We start from the raw sequence: 12,552 nt of genomic DNA on the forward strand, positions 1-12,552 counted from the left end.
ATAAAATAAAAATAAAAATAAAAATATAACCACAAATTTAAAATGGAGCTTATTTCCTTTCCAACTGAGCATGGGCTGGACATACAGACCCACTTGCACATACAGACTGGAAACGGAAAAATAGGGAGAATCCTATCCGACACCACCTTAACCAAGTGTTAAAAGACAAATTTTAGAAAATTAAGTTTAGCCGAGTTCATTTCAGCAAAGATTCTTGAATCAGACAATACTCAGAACTAGAAGAGGTTCAGAGAACTCTATAAAGTGGGCAGGGAATATTTATAGATAGAAAACAGAAGTGCTCTACAGAAACAGCTTGACTGGTTACAGCTCAACTTTGGCCTTATTTGGAAATGGTCTGATTAGTTGGCAGCCTGTAACTGGCTTAAGCTCAGCTTCTGTAAGTGGCTGACTCAGCTATTTGTTATAAAAGTGTAACAAGCTAGGTTTTGTTTGTTTACATACCAAGGTAGGTTGCGGTTCCTTACATCAGCCCTAGAGGTAGGGAGGCAGCCTCAGTACAAATTTAAATTAATTTAATACATGTAATCATGGTCAATTAACCAGTAAAAAGTCATGTTGATATCATGCCATCTGATATCACACTATGGGAAAGCCACATACTGTTTGTGGGGTGCTTCCTAAAAACTCACAACCTCAATCTAATCAGGAGAATGTTACCACCTAACTGGGTTATTCTTGGCTGCTGCCTAGAAAAAAGCCAATAAACTGAGAACGATAAGATTGCAGCACAAAAAGAATTTAATAATTGCAGGGTGGCCAAGCAAGTAGGATAAGAGACAATTCTCAAATCTACCTTCCTGAGAATTTGGAGGCTACAGTTTTTCAAGGATGAAAAACTTTGGACCTCTCTAGCCTTCTGCCCACCAGGAGGCTAGAGAATGGGGAATGCTGATTGGGTGGGTCAGGGATGAAATCATAGGGGTGTTAACTGTCTTCTTGGGCTGAATCAGTTCCTGAAGGGGGTCACAGGATCAGCTGAGTCCATTTTTTGCTGTGGGTTACTGGTCCCAGTGGCACCAGTTGGTCCATTAGAATGTAAAGTCTGAAAAATATTTCAAATACTAGTTTTAAGTTTTACAATAGTGACATTATCTATAGGGACAATTGGAGATGTTATAAATCTTGTGACCACTGGCTATGTGACTCTGGAGTAATAAGCAGTTGCAAAAAGGCAGGTTATAAAGCAATAACTGGTTAGGTTTATGCCTATATCTTACAGAATTCAGGTCCCTATCATAATTCTAAACTTGTGGACTTCCACTAGTTTTACAAAGGTGGTCTTTGTCCCCAAACAAGGAGGGAGTTAGTTTCAGGAACAGATCATTATCATTCTTGTTTTAAAGTTAAACTATAGGCTGGGTGTGGTGGCTCATTCTTGTAATCCCAGCACTTTGGGAAGCCAAGGTAAGAGGACTGAAGTTAAGAGAGCATGCATTCATCTCCACATCAAGGTCATGAAAGACAAGGTAAGAGCAAGAAACTATTATAAATTGGCCAAGGCTAAGACATGACAAGTAAATGTACTGTGATATTGAGAGACAGGACTAGCTGGATTTCCTAGGCCAAGAATCCCTAAGCCTAGCTGGGAAGGTGACCACATCCACCTTTAAACATGGGGCTTGCAACTTAGCTCACACCTGACCAATCAGGTAGTAAAGAGAGATCACTAAAATGCTAATTAGGCAAAAACAAGAGGTAAAGAAATAGTCAATCATCTATTGCCTGAGAGAACAGCAGGAGGGACAATGAGCCAGATATAAATCCAGGCATTCCAGCCCACAAGGGCTACCCTCTTTGGGTCCCCTCCTTTTGTATGGGAGCTGTGTTTTCACTCTATTAAATATTGCAACTGCACTCTCTTCTGGTTCGTGTTTGTTATGGCTCCAGCTGAGCTTCATCGACCACTGCTGTTTGCCGCCTTTGCAGACCCATCGCTTTCTTCCATCCCTCTGGATCCAGCAGGGTGTGCTCCTGATCCAGTGAAGCACCCACTGCCGCTCCCGAGTTGGGCTAAAGGCAGGTCATCTGCTGTGCTCCTGATCCAGCGAGGCGCCCACTGCTGCTCCAGTCCGGCTAAAGGTTTGCCATTGTTCCTGCACAGCTAAGTCCCTGGTTCGTCCTAATCGAGCTGAACAGTAGTCACTGGGCTTCACAGTTCTCTTCCATGACCCACGGCTTCTAATAGAGCTATAACACTCACTGCATAGCCTAAGATTTCATTCCTTGGAATCTGTGAGGCAAAGAAACCCAGGTCAGAGAACACGAGGTTTGCCACCATCTTGGAAGTGGCCAAGCACCATCTTGGGAGCTCTGGGAGCAAGGACCCCTGGTAACAATATCCTTGATTGGATGCTGGAACAGAAAAAGGGCATTAGTGGAAGAACTGCTGAAGTCTGAATAAACTCGGCAGTTTATACCCATGGTATTTTCTTAGTTTGACAAATATACCATGGTCATGTAAAATACTAACACTAGTAGAATCTGGGTGAAAGGCATATGGGAACTATCTTTGCAACTCTTCTGTAAATCTGAAATTATGAGCAAATGAAAAGTTTAAAAAAAATGGACAATGACCAAGGAGTTGAATTTTTAAATGAAAAGTTGTAACATACCCATATGCTCATAGTGTGCTGAAAATGCCAGATATGCACATAAAAGAATGTATGCGTAGTTTTGGGTAAAATAAGAGCGTGCTTTTTCTTCAAATACGTTACTCAAACAGCTTTTTTTTTTTTTTTTTAACATATAAACAATTTTATGTTTGGATCTTGAATTGCTAGCTTCTATTTTTCCTTATTGCAGAGAATAACCATACTGATCACAGACGTTATTCTCTTCTAGTCTTTCAGTTAAACGTTAACATGCATGTTCGTGAATGAATTCAAGCACACCTTTCCTTCTCCTGGCTTGTGTCTAAAAGGCATATTGGTTTGATCCACAACCTCTGGGGGTACTGACAGAATCCTGGTTCCAAGCAGGAGTGGGTAACTGAGACAGTAATCTCTCAACCCACTAAACAAGGCTGTTTTGTAGGAGAGCCTCGTTTATGATGACCAGCATGATATAAAATGGGGAATCTTGAGAAATATACTGAACAATGTCTGTGTCAGACACCGGTTTAAGTGCTTTTACAACGTAAGCACCTCCAATTCTCATAAAACTCCTACAAGCTAGGCACTATCATTAGCCTCATTTTACAATTGAGGGGTGCGGCTACAGCAGACCGACACCCTCCTGGGGCTTCGCTTCTAGGAGGTAGCGCCGCTTCCATGCCGGGCAGCCACCAGCCTAACTGGGGCGCTCCGCCGCTCCCTCTACGCATGTGCATCCCCGCCTTCCCCTCCCGGCGTGTCCTTCCCGGGCCTCCAGTCCGTTCTGGGAAACCCGTCGCCTCCGGGTTCACGCGGCGAGGAGCGGAGGGTGAGCCCCGGAGTACTGGGCGAGGGCCAGGGGGTCCCCGCGCTGCCCCAAAGGCGGGCGGGCAGCGGCTAGAGCTCGAAGGTGGGGAGGGACCCCTGGCGCCTGCGGCGTTGAAGGGACTGTGGGGCGAGGGCGTCTCTATCATAAGGGGATGAGGTCTGGCGTGGGAACGAGAGTTTCGGGGCTCGCGGGGGTCCTTATGCGTCAAGTCCCGGCGCCTGGCGCCCAGCTGAGTCTTGTTGCAGCGAATGGATAGTGCGCGCTAGCCCGAAGGGGAGGGAACTGGCTCCGGGGGGGGCGGGGGGTAACAGCGGGTGTGCGTAGCGTGTGACGTTCGCCGTGCGCATGCGCATGGCGTTTGATGTGTGCGTGTGTGCTTTTTGTGCGCTTGGCCTGCGGGGAGGGGCGGGGCTGCGGGGGAGAACGACTGCTCCGGGTTCGAGACAAATGAATTAGACACAATTACCCACGGGAGACTCGGTTTTCCTCTCTGTAAATTGCGGATATCTGGAATACTTGCCGCCTTGGGTTGTTTTGAGCACTTTCGTTGTTTAGGTGCTGTATTTACTGGGTGTGCGTTTCCTGGGAGAGTCCGGGGGAGACGGCGCCTGCACCGGCCCCAGGGCCTCTCTGCGAGTGGAGTGCAGGAGCAAAGGGCCTGGCCTAGCTGCCCACCAGGGCCCCTTCTGGCTCTGACCGCCCCCGTATCGCAAGTAATTATTTACACGTTGCGCGTTCGTTTATGTATTATGTGTGATCATGGCACCGTATCCTGAAGCCGTCGGAGTCTGTGTGCCGGTGCAAGGTCTGGGACAAGTTTAAGAAGAGAGAGGTGAGCTGGAGTTGAGGGGTGGGCGCGCAGGCTAACAGGAGTGGCACCTCTGGAGAGTCTGAGGGTAGGGACGGGTGAAAGGCTCACGGCCACAGCGAAGGAAATGCTGTCATCACCCCTCCGCGAACACCCGGCACATCCAAATGAGCTGCCGAGCTTCCTCCTCTCCTGGCCTGATACTCCGCCGGATGGTAGTGCAGGCAGGTCCTACTTGGGTTATCTGTTTTGATGTTATTTGAAAGATGGAAAAACAAAACTGAGTTTGAAGAGGTGACTAGTTCAGATCTTGTCATTCGTTAGAGGTAGACTGAGATTAGAAGTCAAGTCTGCAGTTTCCTGAGCCACTGCTTCCTATTTTGTTGCTCTATGTGACAGTTTCTCATTAAAAGATCCTTTTGAGGAATTTTTAGCAAGTTAGAACATTTTTAAACTTGATTAAACACCGCATCCCCTTTTTTAGAGGTTTTTTGCATTATCTGACCTCGGCGTTAATGGTGTTAACAGGTAAATAGATAAACAATATGGCCTGAATATTTTTTTTCCCTACAAGGAATTTTGACAAACCCATAGTGTTTCTTCCTTTAGATTATTGTTACTTGTTAAACTCATCTTTTCGTGTTTTTAATTTTTCTGTGTCACAGAACCTAAATTGGTAATAAATCAGTAAGAAATATTTACATTCACTCAGTGAAAAGTGTCATGTCTGAGCTCAGCATATATCGGAGCCACACATGGACACGTAAGTATCTTGTGTGTGGAGCTGTATAGGCAGGTGAATCTCCGAACTGCAAGGCTGGCCAAGGCTCTCCTGACATTCTTCCTTTCTAATCCTTCAGCTCTCCCTCCTCCACTAAGAGCAGAAAATGAACAAATCCCAGGTGAGATTCTTGTTTCTTTATTCCCAGTTTGTTTTAAAATGGATTTCTGAAGTTTATAAGGATTTATGTTTCGAAAATGGAAAAACAGAAATAGGCAAAAATTGACATTAAGGGAAATAAAACTGAAGTAGCAAATCCAAAATAGTGCATTTGGCAAATTAGATGCAGGATTTTTAATTTTGCAGAATTATCCAAGTTATTGTAATGTTATCTGTGATTGTTCTAATAACAATTCTGAAATAAATGCAGTAAGTTGTCTAGAAGTGTTTCTTGGTAGAAACAAAGAACAGTTACAGAGCAGAACTCAGTGCATATGCTTTTCAGGAGACCAGACACTGAGGTTTGATGGTCCTGCTTGATGCGGGAATAAAACCTTGACGATGTGGAGGAATGGAGGGACTGCAAGTCCTCAGAACAGTTTCCCCTAACTCTTTGTGTCAGCTTGTTCTTATTTCTAGGTTGAATCACTGACAGTTCCGACTTGTTTCTGTGTTTTTCATTTATGTTTCAATCTGATGAATGCAACCTTGTTCCCTCACCTAAACTCACCTGAATCAGTTCTGGCAAAGGCGACGAAATCATAATCAAGGCCAGTGGATGTTTTTGCCTTTGTATTGCTTCCCTGGTCTGCTGCATATATTGTTAACCATGGTCTTTGTTTGGAGAGTCTCCTCTGTTGGTGTGTATAATGCCACCCTCTGAACTGTCCTTTCCTAACTTTGATTCCCTCCCTAGTCGTCATGAAGGGATCTTTTCTTTTTGCTCCAGGCATCGCTTTTCCTTGTGTTTCCATCCTTAGCCTACTTAGGTTCTTCTCGGTCTATTTTTCCTGACTGGTTTTATTTTTTTTTTCCTTAATAAAGTGCTTTTGAATTAATAATACATTAACATAATAATACATTACTTTTACTTTTTAAAAGGTAAGTGATAACAAAAGATGTACATACATATTCACACTCCCTCTGTTCATGCAGTTTCTCCAGGTAGGGTGACATTTATTTATCATTCAAACTGATACATTTTCACTGAGAGTGAAAGAGGTTTTATAAATACTTATGCAGAGACAACTGCCATATATTAGGACAATCCCAGACATACTGGAATACATGGTCACTCTACCAAAGATGTCTATTTTTTTTCTAGTTTTTGGTTTACTTTGCCAGTGTTTCTTTATCCAGTTTAAATAAAATATGTATGTATATTCTTATTTGCTTCCTTGGTTTACTTAAAAAGGCATCTGTTATCTCTAGGGCATATCAAACTTAAATGTGATTGTGCATCCCTGGAATCTTTTTAATATGCAGGTTCTGATTTAGTAGCTATGAACTATGGATGGGGTCCTTGATTCTGAAGTTCTGATAAACCTCTAGCTTAAGCTGATTCTGATGCTTGACGTATACACTATTTTCCATTATTCCTTTTTCACCTAACAGTATGCAGACGTTTCTATGACAGAACATGAATGGCATTTTCTCTCTTTGTCACAATTGCATATTAATTCAAGTCAATAGTTAACTACTTCCAGCCGTTTGCTGTGACAAACCATGTTGTAATGAATAACCTTGTACATTTATAATTTTGTGTGTATATGTTTATATATCCGATGAATTCCCAGAACTTAATCAACTTAGTGAGCATGCCTGTCCTAGAGTTAGTATTATTTTGTTTTCCCATTGGCAATGCATAGGAATGCTTATTTCTTCACAGCTCCTCCCATAGAATATGTGCTTCAACTTTTGGATTGGGGGCAACTGATAGATAAAAAGTGGTATTTCTTATAGTTTGCATCTGCGATTTTCTTCACTGAGTGAGGTTGAATACCTTTTCCTGTGTCTAAGGGTGTCTTATATTTATTTTTCTGTGAACTTAATGGTTAATATCTTTTGCCTATTTTTCTCTTGGATTTTCTGGTCTTTTTTCCCTCCAATGTCTTTTACCGTATGTATTATATGAGTTGCAAGCCATTATTTTTTGGTATATCATTTGTCTTTTGATAATTGTTCATGGTGTCTTTCTCTATGCAGAAATATTTGGTTATTTTTGTTGTCTAGTTTATTAATCTTTTCCTTATGGTTTTGGACTGACAGCATTTGGAGACATAGTTAGAAAGTCCTTCCCACGTCATGATTATAAAGAATCTGCCCATATATTCTAATATTTTTATGCATTTTATGTTTAAATTTTTAATCCATTTGGAGTTTACTTGTATGTAAGAACTTAATTAAATTACCACACTATCATTCCATTTGCTCCATCCCCACATGCGTACTGTTGTTTTGATGCTTTCTTCTCCTTGTGTTCTAAACCCCACAACGTATCTTTAGTATTACGACTTTAGAGAGTGGGGTAGGCTTTCTATTTACTGAAATAATTGCCCTTTCCTGTGCTCTTTCTTCCCTTTTGCAGTATCATGCTTCATCTACAGTTATTTGCCTTTACCCCAAAGAAGTTTTATTGTTTCTTGTGCAGATCTTTTGGTGACAAATTCTCTCTTTTTTTTTTTTTGTTTAAAGATGTCTATATTTCTTCATTTTGAAGGATATTTTCAATAAAGACAGAATTCTGGAGTGAGAGCTTTTTTTTCCCCTTTTCTTTTTAGCACTTTAAAGATACTGTTCCGATGACTTCTGGATTGTTGTTTTTGTCTTAAATCATCCTCCCCCTTGAAGGCAATTGATCTTTTTCCCTCTGGTTGGTTATGAGATTTTCTCTTTTATTTTGGTTTTCAGCACTTGTTACTTAATATAACTTGGTTTGATTTTCTCTATCTTTATCCTGTAGTATTTTGGCAGGAGTTGATTCTAAGGTATGATATCCTTGTCAGTTTAAAAATTCTCAGCCTTGGCCGGGTGTGGTGGCTCACACCTGTAATCCAGGCAATTTAGGAGGCCGAGGCGGGCAGATCATGAGGTCAGGAGATCGAGGGTGAAACCCCGTCTCTACTATAAAGTACAAAAGTTAGCTGGGTGTGGTGGCGCACACCTGTAGTCCCAGCTACTTGGGAGGCTGAGGCAGGAGAATCGCTTGAACCCGGGAGGCGGAGGTTGCAGTGAGCCAAGATCGTGCCACTGCACTCCAGCCTGGCAACAGAGCAAGACTCCATCTAAAAAAATAATAATAATAAAAAATAAATTAAAATTCTCAGCCTTTTTTTCATCAAATATTCTCTACTTTCCTTTTGGTACTGCAGTTACACCTATTAGATTTTTCAGTTCTCTAAATTAAATAACAATGTGTGTACTGTTCCTATGTGAAATATATATATTGCAAATATAAATACAAATATATATACACATATATATAGAGAGCGCACATGCGCGTGCGCGCGATAGGGTCTTACTCTGTCACCCAGGCTGGAGTGCGGTGGCAAATTAGATTCGTTTATCCACCACCACAGTCAAACTACAGAGTAGCTGAATTACCTGGATGATCTCTCCTGTTGCCCTTTTTATAGCCACATCTACCTCCATCCTGGCTCTGTCATTCCCCAACTCCAGCCAACCCTTACAGCCTCCTCCCTAAACACCAGCAACCTGCTAATCTGTTTCTGTCCTTTCAAGAATGCTACAGAAAAGGAATCATATAACATTAACCTCTTGGGGTTAGCTTTTTTCACTCAGTACAATTCCCTGGTGATTCATCCAGGTTGTGTATGTGTCAACAGTTCATTCCTTTTTGTTATTAAGTAGTAGTCCATGGTATGGATATACCACAGTTGTTTTTTTTTTTTTGAGGTGGAGTTTCACTTTTATTACCCAGGCTGGAGTGCAATGGCATGATCTCGGCTCACTGCAACTTCTGCCTCCCGTGTTCAAGTGATTCTCCTGCCTCAGCCTCCTGAGTAGCTGGGAGTGCATGCCTGGCTCATTTTGTATTTTTAGTAGAGATGGGGTTTCTCCATGTTGGTCAGGCTGGTCTCAAACTCCTGACCTCAGTTAATCCACCCCCCTCAGCCTCCCAAAGTGCTGGGATTACAGACGTGAGCCACCACGCCCAGCTGGTTATATCACAGTTTTACCATTCACCTGTTGAAGGACATGTGGGTTAATTTCCAATTTTGGGCTGTGAAAAATAAAGCTGCTGTGAACATGCCATTTTATATTTCCACTAGCTGCTGTACACATGATCCAGTTTTTCTCTATCTTCCTTGCCATCACTTGGTGTTAGCACTGGTGTTTTTTTTTTTTTTTTTTTGGTCATTCTGATGGGTATATAGTGATTTTTTTTGTGTTATTTATTTGCATGAAAATCTTTTCATGGGCGTATTTTCTGCCTGTATATTCTCTTTGTTGAAATAGTCCTTTGTGTCTTAGAACTGTAGTGGAAGAATGGTAATTTTTTTTTTCTTGAACCCCCCCCAATAGGTTCTTAGTTGGAATGAACCCCTGTAACAAGAGACAGATTAAGAAGAGAAAAACAAGTTTATTAACAAGTATATTTCATATATACATGGGGGACACCCAGAGAATGAGTGTTTCACAAAGAGGTGGCTTTGAATTCCAGCTTATATAGCATCTTCATCAAAGAACAGGAAAGTTTTAGAGAAGTTTTAAGACAAAGGAAAGGGGCTTGGAATTTCTAGGGGTGGCAATGTGGGGGAAAGCAAATAAATGGCCGATACAGGCTAGTTTGCGAAGCTAGTTAATGTAGATTCCCTGGTACCATCTCTAAGACCATCAGTTCTCAAGTTGTCTTCAGTTGCTAACCTTTGTTCTCCTTGATAGACGGGGAGGCAAGGATACCTTTTGTCTTCGTAAATCAATGTCCTGCTTTTAGGCAAATAGAGAGAGGACAGAGAGCTTTCTTGCATCTGCTTATTGTCTTCAGCTCAACAATTCTTCATATTTTGGGGTGGCATATTTCTGGTCTCCCACGTTACTATTTTCAAATTGGATTTTTTTTTAATGTATTGAGTTTTAATAGTTTTTTAAATTTTCTAGATAGTAATCCTTTGTCAGATATGTGGTTTGCAAATATTTTCTCCTTGTCGATAGCTTATCTTTTCAGGGTGTTTCACAGAGCAAAAGTTTTTCACCTTGACAAGGTCCATTTTATCAATATTTTGTTAGAGATGATGCTTTTGTTATCAAGTCTTAAGAACTCTTGCCTAGCCCTAGGCAAAGATTTTCTCTTATTTTTTTTTCTAAAAATTATTTAGTTTTATGTGTTATATTTAAGTACTTCATCTATTTAGTTAATTTTTGTATAAGGTATGAGGTTTAGATTGAGGCTGTTTTTGCCTATGGATGTACAATTACTTGCAGTACCAATTGTTAAAACTTTTTTTTCAACAAATTTGTGAAAATTCTACTGAATTGCTTTTGTACCTTTGTCAGAAATCACTTAAGTATATTTGTGTGGACCTATTTCTGGGTTATCTTCTGTGTTCCGTTAGTGTATGTGTCTATGTCTATGCTAATACCATGTTATCTTGATGACTGACCATACAGTAAGGTTTAATATTGAACACAGTGATTCCTTTTACTTTATTCTTCTTCATAGTTGCTTTAGCTCTTCTTAGCACCTGTGCCTTTTTTATAAGTTTTAGAATAAGCTTGACTGTGCTTATAAAAATCCTTGTTGGGATTTTGATAGGAATTTCATCAAGATACTGATTTTAAGGGTAAGATTTTTTTTGACTGACTCTGCCGTTTTTTCAGCAAATATCTTTCCTTTACCTGAAGTTAGCATTTTTTTGGTATCTTTCTTAATCTAGTCATTCATTCATTTAGCAGCTATTTATGACGTTCTGTCTTACTAAATCTTGTTGAATTGCAAATGCTGTTCAAAGAGAGTTGCTATAGTTTAAATTGCTCACTTGTAATGCAATGGCTGTTTAGTATACAAGGAGCTTTAGGTTGCCTTAGCTGGGCGTTTGGGGTAGAGGAAAACAAGCCTGAAGTGCGCTTGTTAGCCATTTTTTTAGACAGTGTCTCTCACTCTGTTGCCCAGGCTGGAGTGCAGTGGTGTGATCTCAGCTCATTGCAACCTCTGCCTGCTGGGTTCAAGCAATTCTCCTGCCTAAGCCTCCCGAGTAGCTGGGATTACAGGCACCTGCCACTGCACCTGAGTAATTTTTGTATTTTTAGTAGAGATGGGATTTCACCATCTTGGCCAGGCTGGTCTTGAACTCCTGACCTTGTGATCCACATCCCTTGGCCTTCCAAAGTGTTGGGATTACAGGCGTGAACCACTGTGTCCAGCCCCCTGAACTTCTTTATATTTATTTTTATTTCTCTTTTGTACTATTTTCCATGTTCATTCTATTTCTAAAACATCTTTAAAGGTTAAAGATTCTTTGAAATTTTTTTTTTTTTTTTTTTTTTTTTTTTTGAGACAGAGTGTTGTTCTGTTGCCCAGGCTAGAGTGCAGTGGCATGATCTCAGTTCACTGCAAGCTCTGCCTCCCGGGTTCAGGCCATTCTCCTGCCTCAGCCTCCGGAGTAGCTGGGACTACAGGTGCCCTTCACCACGCCCATCTAATTTTTTTTGTATTCTTAGTAGAGATGGAGTTTCACCTTGTTAGCCAGGCTGGCCTTGAACTCCTGACTTCAGGTGATCTGCCCGCCTTGACCTCCCAAAATGCTGGGATTACAAGGTGTGAGCCACTGTACCCTGCCAGTTCTTTGAAATTTTAAAAAAGTTTTCACCATTTGTGAAAATTTTACAATTTCACTGTGTTGTTTAGTTTCTTTCTTTCTTTTTTTTTCTTTAGAGACAGGATCTCACTCTTTTACCCAGGCTGGAATACAGTGGTGTAGTAGTCAGTAGTCATAGTTCACTGCAGCCTCAAATTCCTGTGCTCAGGTCATCTGCCTTAGTCTCTCAAAGTGCTGGGATTATAGGTGTGAGCCACCATGTCTGGACTGTTTTTAATTTCTTACTGCTCTTTCTTTCTCCCTGAAGGCTTCTTACCATGGCAGTGTGTTCTTGGTTTATGGAAGGAATCGTTTTAAAAATCTGTTTGAAGATATTAGAATTAATTTTTCATTTCTATTTCTTATATTGATTTGGTTTCTTAGCATTCATTTCTAGTCATCTTGGTGAGTATGCTTTATGCTGTTGCTTTTCCTCAAATATCTAGTAAATCTTTATTTTCCATTCATATTTAGAAGTGAAGAACTAGTTTGATCAGCACAGGTAGCTAATGTGAATTCACTCAACTGTTGAGAAATGTGTCCTCTATTATTGTCTCCCATAATGGAAAGGCCAATTCAAGGATTGTAGGTGAATTGGTAAGGAAACATAATAGGTAAGAAGTCCAGCAAGTTTCCTGCCAGAACCCAGAACATCTCCAAGCTTATGGCTGTGCTTGAAATGGACTTCCTGCCTCTGACTTCTGTTTGGTCTTACCATTCTGTATCTTTCAGAAATTACTCAAAATGTTTCTTCTGCTGAG

At 41.0% G+C, this 12,552-nt stretch overlaps 1 protein-coding gene across 8 annotated transcripts in view; it reads left to right on the forward strand.

Annotated features, from left to right (window-relative positions):
• The first annotated feature begins 3,341 nt into the window (after positions 1-3,341).
• The window catches only part of ZNF248 (zinc finger protein 248), a 363,665-nt gene continuing 354,454 nt past the window's right edge, over positions 3,342-12,552 (forward strand). For 4 of the 8 annotated variants that reach the window (XM_011960789.1, XM_011960793.1, XM_011960792.1 and 1 more), the window contains exons 1-3: positions 3,828-4,276; positions 4,918-5,015; positions 5,113-5,154. In XM_011960789.1, coding sequence (XP_011816179.1) covers positions 5,140-5,154 — 15 coding nt within the window. In that variant the 5' untranslated portion in view covers positions 3,828-4,276; positions 4,918-5,015; positions 5,113-5,139. Of the gene's footprint in view, positions 3,445-3,826; positions 4,277-4,917; positions 5,016-5,112; positions 5,155-12,552 lie in introns of those variants that run through there. The other 4 variants (XM_011960790.1, XM_011960794.1, XM_011960796.1 and 1 more) reach the window with 3 other exon arrangements.

Source organism: Colobus angolensis, unplaced genomic scaffold (genome assembly GCF_000951035.1).
Source record: "Colobus angolensis palliatus isolate OR3802 unplaced genomic scaffold, Cang.pa_1.0 Scaffold524, whole genome shotgun sequence".
Classification (NCBI taxonomy): Eukaryota; Metazoa; Chordata; class Mammalia; order Primates; family Cercopithecidae; genus Colobus; species Colobus angolensis.